Below are 21,629 nucleotides of genomic sequence, written 5' to 3'. Positions count from 1 at the left end.
ATATGGAAGGGACAGGGAACACGGGAATGGAGAGAGTGGAGAGACCGACGCGCGAGGATTCAGAGGCGTGGGAATACCAGTACCGCGACTTGGAGAGGCCGGGAAGAAGTGGGGGATCTGGAGAGGGAGACCAGATCCGGGGATGCCGGGAAGCGTTTATAGGACTGGGAGGATCTATAAACTCCGGGCGCGCTTCCCTTCAGTGCACGACCTTTCCCCTAGTTCTCTGCCCTGCCCTCTCCGCCAGGCCTTTCCTTCCCTCTCCGGGTCCCGCTTGCTCCCCGAGATCCACTTCCCATTGGTTTGCGTTGCTTGCCCCACCTCCCTTCCCTCCGGTCTCTCGATTGGTCCTCTGTCGGGGAGGCGGTCTCTGCAGCGGTTGACTGGCTGACCGTGCTGCGCACAGGCGCAGAGAGGGGCGCGGGGGCGTGGGGGGAGGAGTGGTGGGACGTCTGGACCGAGCGCCTGAGGGTGCGGGCTGACCCTGTAGGTGGCTGCGGCGGGAAGATGGCGGAGCTGCGCGCGCTCGTAGCTGTCAAGAGGGTCATCGACTACGCCGTGAAGGTGACCGGGCTCCCCTCTCCCACATCCCTGAGCCCCGCAGCCGTGTGCTTCCGGGGCCACGAGCGCACACTGGGTGGGGGTCTTCTCGTAACCCCCGACCTCTGCCGCTTTAATCCCCAAACGTCAAAGTCACACCTGAGGGCAAAAATCCAAGAGTGAAGTTCTAACATCCGATCCCTCCGGGGTCACGGCCATGTTCTCTTTTCCCTCGTTCTGGATTCACTCTCTTGATAACTGTTCAGAGTGAGTTGCTTTCTCCATTTCTTACCCACTGGAAGAAGTCATGATCCCTGTTTAACGCACGGAGAAACTGAGGCACAGAGAGGTCGCCCAGCTAGAGGAGGGCAGAGCCGAGAGTTCTATCCAGGTTCCTCTGACTGCTTTCACCCACTGGGCTGCATTGCTTACCGTTGTTCTATTATATTACCCGAAATGTGCTATAGAGGGAGTCAGACAGGGTCCCGTGGGGCCCCAGAAGCTGCTTTCCACCCTCCATAGCCACAGGGTGAGCCAGGAGGCTCTAGCTAGGGAGAGAGAAGTGTGTTTGCTAGAGATGAAAGTTCAAGGAGCCAACCTGACTGAGCTGGGGGTAGCTCACATTCTTCATGAAAGAGGTGGGGGAGGGCCCTCTCTGAGCGCCTGGCTTGTTGTCCCCAGAGGGAAGCTGGTGTGGACAGAGGTGAATCAGACACGGTCTCTCAGGCCTGTTTCTCTCAATGCTTGGCCTGAACTGGACTGAAGATGGTGACTGTCTGTCCATGTCTGTCCTTCCCATCAGCCTGGGGACTTACCTCCGTGTCCCCAGCATTACCTAGTGCGGGGCCTGGCACCCTGGAGGCCTCAGGGTGGGCAAAACTAGGGTCACAAAGTGGACACTGATACTGACCCTGCCTGCTTAGGGAGTGGGCTGGGGAAGAGGGTACAGGAGCCAGAATTGAGCATGAAAGTGTCAGTGATGATAGCAGCCAGCATTTAGTGGGTACTAAATCGTTCCAAGTCCTTTGCAGAGATTAACCCATTCAGTCCTTTCAGTACCCTTTGTATTATTTATTATTATTATTATTTTTTGAGACAGAGTCTCGCTGTCGCCCAGGCTGGAGTGCAGTGGCGCGATCTCGGCTCACTGCAGGCTCCGCCCCCCGGGGTTCACGCCATTCTCCTGCCTCAGCCTCCCCAGTAGCTGGGACTACAGGCGCCCGCCACCTCGCCCGGCTAATTTTTTTGTATTTTTAGTAGAGATGGGGTTTCACTGTGTTAGCCAGGATGGTCTCGATCTCCTGACCTCATGATCCACCCGCCTCGGCCTCCCAAAGTGCTGGGATTACAGGCCCAGCCTATTTATTATTTATTTTTATTTTTTGAGACGGAGTTTTGCTCTTTTTGCCCAGGCTGGAGTGCAGTGGCGCAATCTTGGCTCACTGCAACCTCCGCCTCCTGAGTTCAAGCAATTCTACTACCTCAGCCTCCCAGGTAGCTGGGATTACAGGCATGCGCCACCACGCCTGGCTAATTTTTTGTATTTTTAGTAGAGATGGGGTTTCACCATGTTGGTCAGGTTGGTCTCAAACTCCAGACTTCAGGTGATCCACCCGCCTGCCTCGGCCACCCAAAGTGCTGGGATTACAGGCGTGAGCCACCGTGCCTGGCCGACCCTTTGTATTATTAATTCCATTGGATAGATGAGGAAACTGAGGCCTGTCAGATCTCCCAGCCAGTAAGTGGCAGAGTTACAATCAAAACCCCGGGCAAGTCTGGCTCTAGACTCTGCTCTCCCATGTCCCTTAATGCCCCCTGTCCTAATGACACCTCTGGCAGCACATGACAGGGATGTCGCCTCCAGCCCCTTTGAGACACATTCCTCTTGGGGTCCTGGGACCCAACACTTGGTTTCCTCCAGGCTCTGACTGTTCATTACTTTCACGTCTTTGGACTCCTACAGCTCCCTGGGCCTCCTCTCTCTATCCCAGCCCTGGACTTCCCCGCCTGGCATGTCTGGGGTTGGATCCGTCTCCCCCATGGTGCAGGCCCACGTTTGACTCAGCTCTGGTCCCAGCATCACTCAGCACAGAGCCTGGCAAATGGATGTCTCTGGTGTGCTCAGGGAGAGAACAGAGGGGAAGCATGAAGGCTGCGTTGAATCAGCTACTGTCCTTTCCAGAGGGTGCTGCCTTCCCCTCCCGCAGTGCCGCAGGGAGCTGCATTACATCCTGTCTTACTGGATGTGTCTGTCCTTTTCAGAACAAATAAATGATTCAGACCCTGCCAGCTTCCTCAACACCAGATTAGACCTGGGTAGACTGTCCCACCCCCTTTCCCTTCTCCCAAAGCTGTCAGTTCTCCATCCCCTGCCCTTCTTGCCCTATTGTCTCTTAGTCTCATTGTCTCACCTGGACCCTCACCCCAGTCCTCCCTCACTCCCAGTCTCTCCCTCTCAGCCCACCTCTACCCAGCCTTAGGGGCCTTTCTGCACCCACAGCTGACCCTGCTCTCCCCTGCTCCCAGCCTGCCTGTGGCTCCCCTGCACCCTCAGGACAGCGTCGCAGCCCCTCTGCCTGGCATTTAGGATGCTTTGTGGTCCAGCCTCCTCTTCATGGTCTGCTTCAGCTGTCCACTTCCCTCCTTGGACCCTCCCTTACCCTTTGTGCTTCCGCCACTGTGACCTGCTCCTCCTGTCCTGACAGACCAGGCCGTGGCTCACCTGTTGCATGCCTTCTTCCAGCACCACCCTCCTACCTCTGCTTTCTGTCCTTTGTCCTGCCCAACTCCAACTCATGGATTATATCAAAATCTAGTGATTCTTGGCCAGGCACGGTGGCTCACACCTCTAATCCCTGCACTTTGCGAGGCCGAGGCGAGTGGATCAGTTGAGACCAGGCCAACATGGTGAAACCCCATCTCTACTAAAAATAAAAAATTTAGCCAGGCATGGTGGCACATTATCTGTAGTCCCAGCTATTCGGGAGGCTGAGGCAGGAGAATCGCTTGAACCTGGGAGGCAGAGGTTGCAGTGAGCCGGGATTGTGTCCCTCCACTCCAGCCTGGGTGACAGAGCTAGACTCAGTCTCAAAAAAAAAAAGCAAACAATTCAGTGATTCTCTCTGGCATCGCCTCCTCCAGGAAGCCCCTGACCCTACACCCTCAGGCTGCCTTGGTATATCCCTGGGGGCTTCTGTAGTCCCTAGGTTTGCTTCCATCAGCCCTCGCCAGACTGGATTGGGATCCTCTGTTTACCCCATGTTCCCCACTGCCCTACTCCATCATCCCCAGGCTGGTAGCTCCCTGCAGAGAGGGGCCATGTCTGATCCACCTCTGTTCCCAGAATCACATGCTCACTCCGTGACCTCTTTCACCTTGTTGCTCAAACATCACCTTCTCTGGGAGGACTTCCCTGTTTGCCTCCTAAAAATCACAGGCCCCAGAGTCCCTGTGTTTTGCTGTGTTTTCCCCTATACTTTGCAACTAGGAATGGAGAGGAAAGTATGTTTGCTGGAGATGAAAGTTCAAGGAGCCAACCTGAGTGGAGGGAGTGGCTCACATTCTCCATGAAAGAGGTGGGAGCAGGGGTACCCTCTGAGAGCCCAGCTTGTCCCCAGAGGGAAGCTGGTGTGGACACTTTGTAATCCACAGTGTCGTTTACTTATTGATTGCTCTGGTGTCTGTCGCCCCTTCTGGAATTTGAGCTCCAGGTGTGGGGAAGGCAGTTAGATATGGTCACTGCTTCCTGAGACAGTGGGTGCACTACTAGAATAGTGCAGACCTCAGACTCCGAGCCCAGCGCCTAGGTCCACTTCCTGCTGTGTGACCTTGAGGAAATTGCTTCACCACTCTGAGCCTCATTTTTCTCCTCTGTGCAATGGGGATAATGGTACTATCTATTTTATTGAGTTGTAATGAAAATTAAATAAGCCCTTGGAACAGTGCCTGGCACACAGGGTTTGTTTTGTTTTATTTTTTGAGATGGAGTCTATCTCTGTTGCCTACGCTGGAGTGCAGTGGCAGGATCTCAGCTCACTGGAACCTCCACTTCCCAGGTGTAAGCAATTCTGCCTCAGCCTCCTGAGTAGCTGGGATTACACGTGTGAGCCACCACGCCTGGCTAATTTTTGTATTTTTAGTAGAAATGAGGTTTTGCTATGTTGGCCAGGCTGGTCTAGACCTCCTGACCTCAGGTAATCTGCCTGCCTCAGCCTCCCAAAGTGCTGGGATTACAGGTGTGAGCCACTGTGACCAGCTGCAATAAGTGTTTTTATTGGGATAGTAGTAAGGAAGTTTAGTTAGTCATTTATTCAAAACATAACAAATGCTGTGCTCAGAGTGTATTCATGTGTGTGTGTGTGTCTGGCTGTGTGCATGTTTCTGGGTATGTGCGTGTATCTAGCATTTTAATAGGTATTTGGCAACTCAGTAACACCCTGTCCTGTCCAGGGTTACATTTTCCAGGAAGCTGATGAAGCTTAACCTTCAGGGCCTCTTTCAAGACCCCAGGAGAAAGGCTGGGCCTGGTGGCTCACGCCTGTAAACGCACACTTTGGGAGGCTGAGGCGGGTGGATCACGAGGTCAGGAGTTCAAGACCATCCTGGCCAACATAGTCAAACCCTGTCTCTACTAAAAATACAAAAATTAGCTGGGCGTGGTGGCGGGCGCCTGTAGTCCCAGCTACTGGGGAGGCTGAGGCAGGAGAATCGCTTGAACCCAGAAGTGGAGTTTGCAGTGAGCCGAGATCATACTACTGCACCGCAGCCTGGGCGACAGAACAAGACTCCATGTCAGAAAGAGAGAGAGAGAGAGAGAGAGAGAGAAAAGAAAAGAGAATTCAAGAAGAGAAGAAAATCCCTCTTGCCTACGGTGGACAACAAATAGGAAGACTGGCTCTCCTAACGCCGTGGGCACACGTAGCCTCTTTCAGAGTCTCACAATTCCCAAGACAGATTTGGGGTTAGACCCCTGGTCCTGCCACTTCTGTGCTGTGTGACCCTGGCCAAGGCACTTGGCCTCTCTGTGCCTCAGTTGCCTCATCTGTAAAATGAGACTGGTAATGGCAGTAACCAACCTCGCAGGCTATTAGGATGGTCAAATGAGTTAATGCATATAAAACCCTTGACTCGTCTGCATGGGTCAGGGCTGCTTTTTAAAAATTTTTTCTGTGTTTTTTTTTTTTTTTTTTTTTGAGACAGAATCTGGTCTGTCACCCAGGCCGGAGTGCATTGGTGTGATCCTGCTCACTGCAACCTCCACCTCCTGGGTTCAAGTGATTCTCCTGCCTCAGCCTCCCAAGTAGCTGGAATTACAGGCACGTGCTACCACGCTTGACGAATTTTTGTATTTTTAGTAGAGACAGGGTTTTACAATGTTGGCCAGGCTGGTCTCGAACTCCTGACCACAAGTGATCCACCCACCTCAGCCCCGCAAAGTGCTGGGATTACAGGTGTGAGCCACCACGCCCAGCTTTGAGGCTGTTTGTGATATTGGCGGATATGTCGTTTCTTTAAGAGAAAGCCAGCACTTAATGCTGAATGATTTACCTCAATTATAAAACTTTTTTTTTTTTTTTTTTTTGAGACAAGGTCTAGCTCTGTCACCCAGGCTGGAGTGGCGCAGTCACAGCTTGCTGCAGCCTCGACCCTCCTGGGTTCAAGCCATCCTCCCACCTCAGCCTCCTCAGTAGGTGGGACTACAGGTGCACGCCACCATGACCTGCTAATTTTGTTTACTGGTAGAGACGGAGTCTTTCTATGTTGCCCAGGCTGGTCTTGAAATCCTGGGCTCCAGTGATCCTTCTTCTTCAGTCTCCTAAGGTGCTTGGATTACAGGCATGAGCTATCATTATTTAAAAAACAAACAAACAAGCTATCATTTTCAGCCCTACCATTGTTTCCTGACTTATGTAATTTAACTAAACTGTTTTCCAAGCTTGAAATCAACTCAAGCTTAATTGAGAAGATGAGCTAGTTTGTTTCCTCGGGTGTGTGCGTGTGTGTGTGTGTGTGTGTGTGTGTGCGTGTGTGGTGTGTGTGTGTGTGCGCGTGTGTGCATGTGTCTGGAAAGTTCTTACCCTTTCTCCTCAGGAGTCAGGAGCCTGGGAATCAGGAGCTTGGGGCTGGGAGTTCTGTCAGAGCAAGAGCAAGAGCAAGATGTGACTTGAGGTCCTTCTGAAGCCTCCTTGACTCACAGCAAGAAGCTTGGGGCCTCTTACTGATGGGTGGGTGAGGTTCTTTTCTGTCTTAAAGGGGCAACTCCTATGTTTTGTTTTATTTTATTTTATTTTACTTTTTAAGAAAAAAGGCCAGGCACTGTGACTCACGCCTGTAATCCCATCACTTTGGTAGGCCAAAGCAGGTGGATCACTTTAGGCCAGGAGTTCGAGATCAGCCTGGGAAACATGGGGAAACCCTTTCTCTACAAAAAGTAAAAAAAAAATTAGCCCGGCATGGTGGTGCCCGCCTGTGGTCCCAGCTACTGGGGAGGCTGAAGTGGGAGGATCACCTGAGCCCAGGAGGTGGAGGTTGCAGTAAGGCAAGGTGGCACCACTGCACTCCATCCTGGACAACCAGAGAGATGAAAATAACAGTTCTTTCTCTTTCCTCTCCTCTTCCAGCTCCTCCTCCTCTTTCTCCTTTTTTTTTTTTTTTTTTTTTTTGAGATGAGGTCTTGCTCTGTCACCCAGGTTACATGTAGTGGCATGATCACGGCTCACTGCACCCTTGACCTCCTGGGCTCAGGTGATCCTCCCGCCTCAGCCTCCTGAGTAGCTGGGACTACAGGTGTGCGCCACCACACCCGGCTGTTTTGTTGTTGTTGTTGTTGTTGTTTGTTTGTTTTGAGGTGGAGTCTTGCTCTGTCGCCCAGGCTGGAGTGCCGTGGCGCAATCTTGGCTCATTACAACCTCCACCTCCTGGGTTCAAGCATTTCTCCCTGCCCCAGCCTCCTGAGTAGCTGCAATTACAGGCATGCACTACCATGCCCAGCTAATTTTTTATTTTTATTTTTAGTAGAGATGGGGTTTTGCCATGTTGGCCAGGCTGGTCTCGAACTCCTGACCTCAGGTGATCCGCCCACCTTGGCCTCCCAAAGTGCTGGGATTACAGGCATGAGCCACCACGCCTAGCTGTTTTTGTTTTTGTTGTTGTTGTTGTTTGTAGAACCTGTTGCCCAGGCTAGTATCGAACTCCTGGGCACAAGCGATCCTCCCACCTTGGCCTCCCAAAGTTCTGGGATTACAGACATGAGCCACTGCGCCCAGTCTCCGTCCTCCATCTTTTATTGTTACCCTCTCCATGAGGCACAGCCAGAGTGGGAAGCCCCTTATGGGTCCCACCTTCTCATCTCGGATTCTGTCCTGCCTGTGGGAGGAACAGTTAGACCCACAGCCCCAGAGAAAAAGGGGCAGGGAAATAGCAAGAGTGTGCCAGTGTCCTCACCGGGCCCAGCTGCCACCCAAGATCTGCTCTGGCCAAGCCCTGGGTGGCGGCCACATGGGAGAAGAGAAAGAGGGCAGGCCCCGGGCCGAATGGGGCAGCTCCCTAGCAAGCCTTCTCTGGATTCCCTGGAGGCTTTTTAAACATTTGTGCCCCAAACCAAACTCGCCGTCTTCCCGGCTCAGGCTGATGTACTGACTGGAAGCCACTCTTTGGTGTCATCTTCCCATCGCGCACCATGGCCTGTCAGTTGCACCTCCAGAGACCTCTTGCATCTGTCTCTGCTGTCACAGCTGTCTGAGCCACTGTCACCTCTCATTTTGGTGACAAACAGCCACCCAGCTGTCTCCCCACTTCCTCTCATCCTTTTCCAATTTTCTCCACCAAGAATCCAGAATGACCTTATAAAAACTCAGGTTGGGCTGGGTGCGGTGGCTCACACCTGTAATCCCCTGCCTTTGGGAGGCCGAGGTGGATGGATCACTGGAGGTCGGGAGTTCGAGACCAGCCTGGCCAACATAGTGAAACCCTGTCTCTATTAAAAATACAAAAAATTAGCTGGGCGTGATGGTGGGCGCCTGTAATCCCAGCTACTCGGGAGGCTGAGGCAGGAGAATTGCTTGAACTGGGGAGGCAGAGGTTGCAGTGAGCCGAGATCATGCCACTGCTCTCCAGCCTGGACAATAGCAAGACTCCATCTCAAAAAAAAAAAAAAAGAAAGAAAACAAAGAGGATTGTGGTGGGCCAAGAAATAGCCCTCCAAAACAGCCAGGTTTCAATCCCTGGCACCTGAGAAGGGGAAATCACTTAGAAACAGGGTCTTTGCAGGCTGGCCATGGTGGCTCACGCCTGTAATCCCAGCACTTTGGGAGGCCGAGGAGGGCAGATCACCTGAGGTCAGGAGTTCGAGACCAGCCTGGCAAACATGGTGAAACCCTGTCTCTACTAAAAATACAAAAATTAGCTGGGCGTGGTGACGCATGCCTGTAATCCCAGCTACTTGGGAGGCTGAGGCAGGCGAATTGCTTGAACCCAGGAGGCAGAGGTTGCAGTGAGCTGAGATTTCACCACTGTACTCCAGCCTCGGCGATAGAGTGAGAGCCCATCCAAAAAAAAAATATATATATATAGAAACAGGGTCTTTGCAGATGTGATTAAGTTAAGCATCTTGAGATGGGGGCATTATCCTGGATTATTCAGGTGGGCCCTAAATGCCATCTCAAGAGTCCTTATAAGAGAGAGACAGAGGGAGACTAGACACACAGAGAGAGGAGAAGGCCACGTGAAGACAGAGCTGAGGGTGCTGGCATTGAAGATAAAGCGATGCAGCCACAAGCCAGGGAATGTCAGCAGAAGCTAGAGGAGGCAAGAAACATGTTGCCCCCGGGGCCTGCAGACCCCTTGGTCTCACCCTGGTGACACTGACTTTGGACTTCTGGCCTCCAGAGCTGTAAGATTCTAAGCCACCAAGTATGTGGTGATTTGTTATGGCAGCTGAGAGCAACTAATAGGAGAGTGGTTAGTGGTTCACGCTACACCCTGGTCTACACTGGAAGCCTCTCTCCCTGGCACACGATGGTGTCCCCAGGATCCAACTCAGAGCCAGGTGCACAGTGGGGCCCAGGAGAGACAAAAACGATGTGCAAAAGCAAATGGGTGGGGTTTGCCACCCACCTCCCTTACCTCCCTTGTCTGTTTAGCAAAGAGGTCTTTGGTGCTGACGTTTTCCAAATTAGGTTGTGACCATGTGTGATCATGACATCCAGGCAGAGGGCTGGCATTTTTCTGAAAAAGGGTAGAAAATGGCAGGGTATGGTGTGTGTGTAGCCAGGGTAAGTATTGGTCACTGACCCTTACACTGCAGTGGCATTTGTGAAACAGGTCAGGGTCACTGGTCATGCTGTCTAAGGTGTTATCCGAGCTTGTTTCACAACCAAGAGAATTAAAGAGCATAGACCACCCAAAGGGTGAGGTTGGAGCGACAGTTTAATAAGCAAAAGAAGAAAGCTCTCCACAGAGGAGAGAGGAGCCCAACCAGGTTGCCATTTTTTTTTTTTTTTTTTTTGAGACAGAGTCTCGCTCTGTCGCCCAGGCTGGAGTGCAGTGGCGCAATCTCGGCTCACTGCAAGCTCCGCCTCCCGGGTTCACGCCATTCTCCTGCCTCAGCCTCCCGAGTAGCTGGGACTACAGGCGCCTGCCACCTCGCCCGGCTAATTTTTTGTATTTTTAGTAGAGACGGGGTTTCACCGGGGTCTCGATCTCCTGACCTCGTGATCCGCCCGCCTCGGCCTCCCAAAGTGCTGGGATTACAAGCGTGAGCCACCGCGCCCGGCCGCAGGTTGCCATTTTTACAGTTGATTCCAAAAGCTTTTATAAGAAACTCCTCTCATCTCTGTAGCTGTTTGAGTATCTTATCTGTAAAGCTATCTGCATAACTCTCCGTTATCTATGTAGTTGTGGGTACATCTTTAGGCAAGCACAAAGCTCCCCTTCTCTTGTTTGTGTAACCGTGGGTTTGTTTTAGGTAAGCTCCACCCCTCCCTGTGCAAGTTCCTACAGAGACCACCATGTACTTGCCTGAAAAGGGGAGGGAACTTTTCCTGGGAGCCTGTCAATCATACAAAGAACAAAAGGCTTCTGTGCTGGACCTGCCTGCTTGTCTGTGCAGGTGCAGCCTGAGTTTTCCCCAGGCTGCTCTATTGTTGCCTGTAGCTGTGATTTTTCAGGCAGGCTGCTTCTCTGAGGACCAGCCTTAACTGTCTACCTAACTGATTTTTCCTTTTCTTCTCCTCATTTGTATTTATGTATCAGTGTGTTATGTATTTATATACACTTGGAGATATGGTAAAATGCACCTCTCACTGTGGGTTACCATAAATGCTGTAAATTTGAGAAACAGTCTTTCAGGCCTGAGAGGAGCAGTGACACAGTAGGGATGATCAAGTCAGATGTCCCTGGTACCCAGGAATGGCTGGATGAGAGAAGGAGACAGGGTGACCTGCCCCTGCCTACAAACTCTAACCCAGTTCTGTCCCTGGAGCTGTGTGACCCTGGACAAGGCCCTGCCCCTTTCCAGGCTGTTGTCCTCATCCAGCCTGGGAGAGGGTTGGCGCTGAGGCCCCCACCTTCTTGCCTGTTTCCTCCTGACCCCACCCCCTCCCCTCCTGCTGAGCAGATCCGAGTGAAGCCTGACAGAACCGGTGTGGTCACAGATGGCGTGAAGCACTCCATGAACCCCTTCTGTGAGATCGCAGTGGAGGAGGCTGTGCGGCTCAAGGAGAAGAAGCTGGTGAAGGAGGTCATCGCCGTCAGCTGTGGGCCTGCACAGTGCCAGGTGCTTGGGGTCTCAGGGAGGGGGCTGGACTCCTGGGTCTGAGGGAGGAGGGGCTTGTCCTGGACTCCTGGGTCTGAGGGAGGAGGGGCTTGTCCTGGACTCCTGGGTCTGAGGGAGGAGGGGCTGGACTGGACTCCTGGGTCTGAGGGAGGAGGGGCTGGACTTGGACTCCTGGGTCTGAGGGAGGAGGGGCTGATAGCCTGGATTCCTGGGTCTGAGGAAGGAGGGGTTGGGGGCCTGGACTCCTGGGTCTGAGGGAGGAGGGGATGGGGGCCTGGACTCCTGGGTCTGAGGGAGGAGGGGATGGGGGCCTGGACTCTTGGGTCTGAGGGAGAAGGGGCTGGGGGCCAGACTCCTAGGTCCCCCTGAGGATAGCAGCCAAGTCAAGCCCCTCTGTCCTCCGCAGGAGACCATTCGTACTGCCCTGGCCATGGGTGCAGACCGAGGTATCCACGTGGAGGTGCCCCCAGCAGAAGCAGAACACTTGGGTCCCCTGCAGGTGGCTCGGGTCCTGGCCAAGCTGGCAGAGAAGGAGAAGGTGGACCTAGTGCTGCTGGGCAAACAGGTAGCTGTGGTCAGCCCTCCCTGTGTCCCCTTGCTCATCCCTGCTTGGGAGGAGGGTGGTGGAGATACGGGGTGAGACAGCAGGTGGCCAGGACCAGGGCATTCAGCCACTCCAGGCTGAGCAGCTTGGGACTTTGCTGACCCTCCTGACAGAGAGTTTGAACAGGGAGGACAGAGTCCCTCTGGGGGTTACAAAGATCCTCTTGGGCCAGGCACAGTGGCTCATGCCTGTAATCTCAGCACTTTGGGAGGCTGAGGCGGGCGGATCACTTGAGGTCGGGAGTTAGAGATTAGCGTGGCCAACATGGTGAAACCCCATCTCTTCTAAAAATACAAAAATTAGCCGGGTGTGGTGGCACCTGCCTGTAATCCCAGCTACTTGGGAGGCTGAGGCATGAGAATCACTGGAACCTGGGAGGCGGAGGTTGCAGTGATACAAGATCGCACCACTGCACATCAGGCACCACTGCACTCCTGCCTGGGAGCAGAGCGAGACTCTGTCTCAAAAAAAAGAAAAAAAAAAGAAGAAAGATCCTTTTAGGTGAGTTTAGAGGCTGGGAGGCTGAGGTGATGGTCACGTGGGGAGAATGAGGCCTCGGCCAAAGGTGACAGGACAGAGCAGAGACATGATGTGGCAGGAGAGACTGGGCTTAGCATGGGGAGGGAGGGCAGGGAGGAGGCAAGGACAGTGCCTGGGTCTGCCTTGGTAACACAGGTGGGAAACCCAGGAAGAACAGGAGGTTAGAGGAGGATCCTACATGGGGTGTGTGAAGAACCCAGGAGACATCGATGCAGGTTCAGAAGACAGGCCTGGGCTTGAAACAGAGACTTAAGAATTTTGGAGGGCACTGGGGAGCTATGGGAGGTCTATGAGCAGAAGAGGGGCAGGATCAGCACTAGGTGCAGAAAGAGTCCCCCTAGGCTTTGAGAATGGACTGGAAGGGGAGATTGGAGGCCAGGAGTTAGGGAAGGAGATTAGGGCTGGGTGAGGACCCGACCAGAACCTTCTCTGCCACACTGGTGCTCCCCACTGAGACAGACGTACATGGGGCTCATCTCCCCCGGGAGACCCTGAGGCACCACCTCTCCTCAGGGGTAGCTCATCTCATTTGAGGACAAACCTCATGGCCTCAACCAGGGAAGGGGCAGAAGAGGGACGTCAGAAGAGCCACAGGTAGACGGGAGTGAGAAGAGGCAGGGAATTAGGGATGGAGGCTGAGAAGGAAGGCCAAAGACTGCAAGGTACGTTAAGCAGAGTGCGGAGACAGCAGAGCACAGCAGGCTCAGGTAGAGCTGGGGCCCCCGGAGAGAGATGGGGATCCCAGGGCCAGGTCAGTTCTGGGACAAAGAGGTAGGTCACTGGGTATCCTGCCCAGCCCTGAGAAAGTCAGAAGAAAACAGAGAGAGATTACCAACAGCAGGGGCATCACAGTACAGACAGTCAACTGCGGCCGAAGGGCCTACCCAGAGAACAGGCCAAAAAGGCAGGGCCTGGGTGGGGCTGCAGAGGCCGAGGTGTTGGAAGCGTGGCCTTTGCAGCCCCCTGCATTTGCTGGTGGTTCTCAGACTCCGATGTCCTACCTGTCCTGGGCCAGGGACAGTTCCTGGGGCCAGGGCCTCCAGCTGGGGAAATGCCAGATGAACTGGTCAGGATGCTGTTTGTTCTAGGAAGCAGATTCACAACTCAAACTGGCTTAAGCCAGAAAGCAAATTTATTATCTCACGTAAATCAGGGGCTTCAGGCACAGCTTGATCCAGGGTCACCTATGAGCTGTAGGGTCCCCTCTACCTTGGCTTCACTGTCTGCATCTCCAGGCTCAGATCCCACCAGCCCAGTGACCCCAGCAGAAAGAAAAGAGCCTCTTTCCCAAGGGCTCCAGGAAACTCCCAGGGCTGACGCTTCTTTGGTGCAGCTTGAGTCATGTGCCCCTCCCTGAACCAATCACTGGGTTGGGGCTAGAATGTCCTCGCTGGCCCAGATCCTGTTCATGCAGCTGCCCAGGGGCCACATAGGGCGGGACTCCTGAGAGGCTTTATACAGAGGGCAGAGACTTGGCGACAGGGATTCCAGATGGCCCCACATGTCCCTGGACAAGTGGCTGCTTATTTCTGGGCCCAAGTGAGGGGATCGTTCTAGACCAAAAGTCAGTGAACTATGGCCCACAGCGACCTCTGATTTGTAAATAAAGCTTTATTGGAACATCACCACATACATTCATTTACATATTATTTACGGCTGCCTGTGCACTACAACAGCAGAGCTGAGTCACTGTGACAGAGACCGTATGACCTGCAAAGCCTAAAATATTTACTACATCTGTTCCACTATAGAAAAAGTTTGCCAGCCCGACTGGGTGCGGTGACTCATGCCTGTAATCCCAGAGCTTTGGGGGATCATCTGAGGTCAGGAGTTCAAGACCAGCCTGGCCAACATGTTGAAACCCTGTCTCTACTAGAAATACAAAAATTAGCTGGGCGTGGTGTTGGGTGCCTGTAATCTCAGCTACTCAGGAGGCTGAGGCAGGAGAATTGCTTGAACCCAAGAGGCGGAGGTTGCAGTGAGCCAAGATCGCACCATTGCACTCCAGCCTGGGTGCCAGAGTAAGACTCTGTCTCAAAAAGAAAAAAAAGAAAGAAAAAGTTTGCCAACCCCTGTTCTAGACAGAGGCCCGAATGGTCCATGAGCTCCACTGATTGTCATACAGTCTTCTCTCTCTCCCCATTCAGGCCATCGATGATGACTGTAACCAGACAGGGCAGATGACAGCTGGATTTCTCGACTGGCCACAGGTGAGACTGGAGTGGGGAGCACCTGCTGAGGGCCAGGCCCTCATCCTTCACACTTCATTTCTGCCTCAAGGCCTTTGCATTTGCTGTTCTCTCCTCCTGGAACACTGTTCCCTCAGATTGCCTCATGGCTTTCTTGTTCCCCTCCTTGAGGTCTCTGCTGAGGTATCACCTCTTCACAGGGGCCTTTCTTGCCATCCTACGTGAAATACTCATGCCCACCCCCTCAATTCCAGGTTTCCCAATCCCCATCTCTGCCAGTCCAATAGAAATGCAGACTGGGCCCAGGGATGGTGACTCATGCCTGTAATCCCAGCACTTTGGGAGGCCGAGGCAGGTGGATCACTTGAGGTCAGGAGGAGTTTGAGACCAGCCTGGCCAACATGTTGAAAGCCCGTCTCTACTAAAAATTTAAAAATTAGCTGGGTGTGGTGGCGTGCGCCTATAGTCTCAGCTACTCGGGGGGCTGAGGGAGGAGAATTGCTTGAACTCGGGAGGTGGAGGTTACGGTGAGGCAAGATCGCACCCCACTGCACTCCAGCCTGGCAACAGAGGGAGGCTCCGTCTCAGAAAAAAGAAATGCAGGCTTGGCACAGTGGCTCACACCTATAGTCCTAGCACTTTGGGAGGCCAAGGTGGGAGGATTACTTGAGCCCAGGAGTTCGAGACCAGCCTTGGCAACATAGTTGGACCTCATCTCTACCAAAAAAGAAAAGTTAGCTGGGTGTGGTGGCACATGCCTGTAGTCCCAGCCTCAGGAGGCTGAGGTGGGAGGATCCCTTGAGCTCAGGAGGCCGAGACTGCAGTGAGTTGTGATCATACCACTGCACTCCAGCCTGGGTGAAAGAGGGAAACCCTGTCTCAAAAAAAAAAAAAAAAAAAAAGAAGCAAGGCACATAGGCAAATTAAAAATTTTTCACAGCTACATAAAAAAGTAAAAAGAAGCAGACAAAATTATATTTTATTTCACCCCATTATGTCTAAAATATTATTTTAACATGTAATCAACATAAAAAATATTAAGATACATATGCTCTACAAGCAATGGGATTACGTCCTGATAAACCCATCATTAACTGAAAATATTGTAACTGAAAGAATGCATTTAATATACTTAATCTACCAAATATCATAGCTGAGCCCAGCCTACCTTAAACATGTCACAACACTTAACGTTAGCCTACAGTGGGGTAAAATAATCTAACATAAAGCCTATTTTATAATGAAGTGCTAAATATCCCATGTAATTTATCAAATACTGTACTGGAACTAAAAAAACGGAATGGTTGTACAGACACTGGCAGTGTGGTTTCTACTGAATGTTTACCACTGTCACACCATCGGAAAACTGAAAAATCTTAATTCAAACTGTCATAAGTCTGGGACCATCTGTATTTTACGTTTTTTGGATTTTCTTTGTACTAAATCTTCAAAATTCAGCATGTATTTTATATTTACAGCACATCTCAATTCAGGTGCTAAATTTCTATGAGAAACACATTCCTAAAGATGACAGTGGAAATAGATTTACACACCCAAGTTGTTCAAAACAAACTTAAAAGTTTTCTAGTAACTGCATTTCCAGTAACTGCATTGGGTATCTGTGTTTTTTTTTTTTTTTTTTTTTTAACAGCTTCATTGAGTTATTTACCTATAATAAACTGCACATGTCTAAGTTGCACAATTTGTTAAGTTTGCCTTTCTTAAACACTTTTATTTAGATAGAGATGGGGGTCTCACTATGTTGCCCAAGCTGGTCTTTAACTTCTGGGCTCAAGCAATCTGCTCACCTCAGCCCTCCAAAATTTGATAAGTTTTGATATGTGTTACATCCATGAAATCATCACCACAATCATGATAATGTATCTTGAATTCTCAGTATTTATTTATTTTTATTTTTTTGAGGTAGAGTCTTGTTCTGTCCCCAGGCTGGAGTGCAGTGGCACAATCTTGGCTCACTGCAGCCTCCGCCTCCTGAATTTAAGTGATTCTCCTGCCTCAGCCTCCCGAGTAGATCGGATTACAAGCACGCATCACCATGCCTGGAAAATTTTTGTATTTTTAGTAGAGACAGGGTTTCGCCATGTTGGCCAGGCTGATCTCGAACTCCTGACCTCAAGTGATCCACCCGCCTTGGCCCCTCAAAGTGCTGGGATTACAGGCATGAGCCACTGCGCCTGGCCAAATTATCAGTATTTAAATTTAAATAAAACTTAAAAATTCATTCCTCAGCTGCACTGGCTGGGCAGCCACACGCGGCCAGTGGCTACTGGATGGGACAACACATTCAAAACCATTATCCTGTTTTATCTTCAAAGCATTTATCACTGTCTGACTAGCTTCTCCAACACTGCGCCCTTCTTGCTCTCATATCATGTGTCTTATTTTCTTCTTATTCCTTCTGATTGGAAATGATCTCATTTGTGTGTGTGTGTTTTTCCCTGGTGACTGGTTGTCTTCCCTGGCAGAATATGAGCCCACCCAAGCTGGTGCTTCACTGGTCATGTTCACAGTGTGTCTCCAGGGGCAGGCTCATAAGGGCACTAGGAGGAGGTTGTGAATGAAGGGATGTGATGTTCACACTAAGGCCTGACAAATGTGTCCAGTTAATAAGTGGACAGGGAGAAAGTTCATTAGACAAAGAGGAGTGTAGGTGGCATCAGTTACCAGGGGAGGAAATGTTGATTCAGGACTGAGGGAGCTGGCTAGAGGATGAGGTCCCAGAAGGTGGTTTAAGGACTGGTGTGGACACACACAATTCTGTTGTCTGCCCAGTGGAGGGGCCTCACGGGGGACTGTTGGGAGCCAGATTGTCAGCATTTGGATTTACCAGCTGTGGGTAGCAGTGGGCATGTAACTCAGCATCTTGCTGCCTCAGTTTCTCTCATCTGTAAAGTGGGGATGATAACATTTACCTCATAAAGTTCCTGCGAGGATTCAATGATTTGACACATCAGTTGCTTAGCACAGGGCCCAGCACGCAGTATATGTTCACTGTCAGGAAGGCAGGGAGGCCTCACTGGCAGCATCAGGACATAGGACATCAGGACATACACCGTGGCTCTCAGGGAAAGGAAAGAGACCCTCTCCCAGGTGTACAAGGTCGATTCTGAACCTCATGGGACCCTGCATTGTTTGCTCCCTCATTCATTCACTTGTCCGTGCGTGTACTCAGTAGTGGCATAAGTGGACTGCTCGGGTTGGAGCTGAATTAGCCTCACCCACTCTCCTCCTACACTGTCCCTCCTCAGGGCACATTCGCCTCCCAGGTGACGCTGGAGGGGGACAAGTTGAAAGTGGAGCGGGAGATCGATGGGGGCCTGGAGACCCTGCGCCTGAAGCTGCCAGCTGTGGTGACAGCTGACCTGAGGCTCAACGAGCCCCGCTACGCCACGCTGCCCAACATCATGGTGAGCCCCTGGCCAGCGGGCACTGAGAGCCTGGGGGTGGCAAGCACATTGCCAGCCCAGTGCCCCCCCGTGGTCGCACATGGGGAGGGAAGGATCCAAAGGAGATCTCGTGCACAGGAAGCCGTCACCTGGAGTTTGGCTGATAGAGTTTGCTGGGTCATCTCTGCCAATACTGAGAGTTCATGGGGGCTGCTTTGGCTAGCAGGGAGGGCTTGCTGGTATCTAGGCCAGTAGAAAGGCTTCGCTGGGCAGCAGAAAGTGTTCCCCTTGTCATTCCAGCCAGTGGAACAAGTTCACTGGGTCATCTTGGTTCATTAGGGAGGGTCCCCTTGGTAATTTTTGCCAATGTGAAGTTACCGTGTAGATCATCTTGGCTAACTAGGAAGGGTGCATGGGGTCTCTTGGCTAACAGGTAGAGTTCACTAATCATCATGGCCAGTAGGACGGGTTCACTGGGTCATCTTGGCCAATATTAATAGTTCAGTGGGTCATCTCAGCCAATAGAGAATATTCATCTCAGCCAACAGGGAGGGTTCATTGGATCATCTAAACTAATGGGGAGGGTTCAGTGAGTCATTTCAGCCATTACAGAGTGTTCACTACATCATCTCAGCCTATAGGGAGAGTTCAGTGCATCATCTCAGCCTATAGGGAGGGTTCAGGGCATCATCTCAGTCTATAGAGAGAGTTCAGTGCATCATCTCAGCCTATAGGGAGAGTTCAGTGCATCATCTCAGCCTATAGGGAGGTTCAGGCATCATCTCAGTCTATAGGGAGAGTTCAGTGCATCATCTCAGCCTATAGGGAGGGTTCAGTGCATCATCTCACCTACAGGGAGGTTCAGTGCATCATCTCAGCCTATAGGGAGGGTTCAGTGCATCATCTCAGCCTATAGGGAGGGTTCAGCGCATCATCTCAGCCTATAGGGAGGGTTCAGTGCATCATCTCAGCCTATAGGGAGGGTTCAGGGCATCATCTCAGCCTATAGGGAGGTTCAGTGCATCATCTCAGCCTATAGGGAGAGTTCAGTGCATCATCTCAGCCTATAGGGAGGGCATCTCAGCCATAGGTCGCATCATCTCAGCCTATAGGGAGGGTTCAGGCATCATCTCAGCTATAGGGAGGGTTCAGTGCATCATCTCAGCCTATAGGGAGGGTTCAGGGCATCATCTCAGCCTATAGGGAGGGTTCAGTGCATCATCTCAGCCTATAGGGAGGGTTCAGGGCATCATCTCAGCCTATAGGGAGAGTTCAGTGCATCATCTCAGCCTATAGGGAGGTTCAGGCATCATCTCAGCCTATAGGGAGGGTTCAGGCATCATCTCAGCCTATAGGAGGTTCAGGGCATCATCTCAGCTATAGGTCAGTGCATCATCTCAGCCTATAGGGAGGTTCAGTGCATCATCTCAGCCTATAGGGAGGTTCAGGCATCATCTCAGCCTATAGGGAGGGTTCAGTGCATCATCTCAGCCTATAGGGAGGGTTCAGGGCATCATCTCAGCTATAGGGAGAGTTCAGTGCATCATCTCAGCCTATAGGGAGAGTTCAGGCATCATCTCAGCCTATAGGGAGGGTTCAGGCATCATCTCAGCCTATAGGGAGGGTTCAGGGCATCATCTCAGCCTATAGGGAGAGTTCAGGGCATCATCTCAGCCTATAGGGAGGTTCAGTGCATCATCTCAGCCTATAGGGAGGGTTCAGGGCATCATCTCAGCCTATAGGGAGAGTTCAGGGCATCATCTCAGCCTATAGGGAGGGTTCAGGGCATCATCTCAGCCTATAGGGAGGTTCAGGGCATCATCTCAGCCTATAGGGAGGGTTCAGGGCATCATCTCAGCCTATAGGGAGGGTTCAGGGCATCATCTCAGCCTATAGGGAGGGTTCAGGGCATCATCTCAGCCTATAGGGAGGTCAGGGCATCATCTCAGCCTATAGGGAGGGTTCAGTGCATCATCTCAGCCTATAGGGAGGGTTGGGCATCATCTCAGCCTATAGGGAGGTTCAGCATCATCTCAGCCTATAGGGAGAGTTCAGGGCATCATCTCAGTCTATAGGGAGGGTTCAGGGCATCATCTCAGCCTATAGGAGGTTCAGGGCATCATCTCAGCTATAGGGAGAGTTCAGGGCATCATCTCAGCCTATAGGGAGAGTTCAGGGCATCATCTCAGCCTATAGGGAGGGTTCAGGGCATCATCTCAGCCTATAGGGAGAGTTCAGTGCATCATCTCAGCCTATAGGAGGGTTCAGGGCATCATCTCAGCCTATAGGGAGAGTTCAGTGCATCATCTCAGCCTATAGGGAGGGTTCAGGGCATCATCTCAGCCTATAGGGAGGGTTCGGCCATCTCAGCCTATAGGGAGGGTTCAGGGCATCATCTCAGCCTATAGGGAGGGTTCAGGGCATCATCTCAGCTATAGGGAGAGTTCAGTGCATCATCTCAGCTAGGAGAGTTCAGGCATCATCTCAGCTATAGGAGGGTTCAGGATCATCTCAGCCTATAGGGAGGGTTCAGGGCATCATCTCAGCCTATAGGGAGAGGGCATCATCTCAGCTATAGGAGAGTTCAGTGCATCATCTCAGCCTATAGGAGGTTCAGCACATCATCTCAGCCTATAGGGAGGGTTCAGGGCATCAGGCATCATCTCAGCCTATAGGGAGGGTTCAGTGCATCATCTCAGCCTATAGGGAGGGTTCGGCGCATCATCTCAGCCTATAGGGAGGGTTCAGGGCATCATCTCAGCCTATAGGGAGGGTTCAGGGCATCATCTCAGCCTATAGGGAGCCTTCAGCATGCCATCTCAACCAAAAGTCCACTGAGTCATTACTACCAAAAGGATGGGTTTGCCAGTCTGTTGCAGCCAGTGAAGGGCTTCCTGATTTGGTTACCTAAAGGAGGACTGCTGCAGTAGTTGGGCCTCCCAGGGCTTCCTAGCCAGCAGGAGTTGTCCACACCAGGTGTGGCCCTGTGAGAAGTTTCATGTGTCCTGGCCAGTGGGTGGGTCCAGAGAGTTCAGCCCATGGGACTGGTCTGCAGGCCTGGCACCCATGGGAAGGAGGTGGCAGGAGGGTGGCAGGAGTTCCACAGCCCTGTGAACAATGGCTTCCCATGTGCAGAAAGCCAAGAAGAAGAAGATCGAGGTGATCAAGCCTGGGGACCTGGGTGTGGACCTGACCTCCAAGCTCTCTGTGATCAGTGTGGAGGACCCGCCGCAGCGCACAGCCGGCGTCAAGGTGGAGACTACTGAGGACCTGGTGGCCAAGCTGAAGGAGATCGGGCGGATTTGAGCCCCTCCCAGAGATGGCAATAAAACTGACTCTCAACATCTATCTCTGTTAACTTATTTCCTAGAGACCCGTTATTTGGTTCATTCAACATTTACTTGAGTCTTTTGTGTGCCAGGCCCTGTGGATCCAGTCCCTGCCCATGAGGAGCCTCTGTATTGATGCGGGGGACAATGAGGACAAAGGCAGCTGTAATTTGGGGTGAAGTATGCTAGAAGTGGAGGCACGCTGGGCCCGTGGGAACCCAACTGGGGGACCTGGCCTGGCCCAGC

General features: G+C 52.0%; 1 protein-coding gene across 1 annotated transcript; it reads left to right on the top strand.

The window, feature by feature from the left end:
- Positions 1–388: 388 nt before the first annotated feature.
- ETFB (electron transfer flavoprotein subunit beta) lies at positions 389–21,402 on the top strand. Its single transcript, XM_030821170.1, has 6 exons — positions 389–564; positions 11,156–11,314; positions 11,721–11,879; positions 14,606–14,668; positions 17,917–18,075; positions 21,190–21,402. The coding sequence occupies exons 1-6, from the start codon at positions 508–510 to the stop codon at positions 21,358–21,360; spliced, it is 768 nt and encodes a 255-aa protein (XP_030677030.1). The 5' UTR covers positions 389–507; the 3' UTR covers positions 21,361–21,402.
- The last annotated feature ends 227 nt before the right edge of the window (positions 21,403–21,629 follow it).

Source organism: Nomascus leucogenys, chromosome 10 (genome assembly GCF_006542625.1).
Source record: "Nomascus leucogenys isolate Asia chromosome 10, Asia_NLE_v1, whole genome shotgun sequence".
NCBI lineage: Eukaryota > Metazoa > Chordata > Mammalia > Primates > Hylobatidae > Nomascus > Nomascus leucogenys.
The sequence above is the reverse complement of the archived record's forward strand: the minus strand, read 5'-3'. Positions and strand labels throughout refer to the sequence as shown.

Bases quoted from the DNA above. Each gene is read 5' to 3' on its own strand.
- ETFB (XM_030821170.1), top strand. From the start codon at position 508: ATGGCGGAGCTGCGCGCGCTCGTAGCTGTCAAGAGGGTCATCGACTAC. The intron at 565-11,155 runs GTGACCGGGCTC...CCTGCTGAGCAG, and splicing joins TCATCGACTACGCCGTGAAG to ATCCGAGTGAAGCCTGACAG. The intron at 18,076-21,189 runs GTGAGCCCCTGG...TCCCATGTGCAG, and splicing joins CCACGCTGCCCAACATCATG to AAAGCCAAGAAGAAGAAGAT.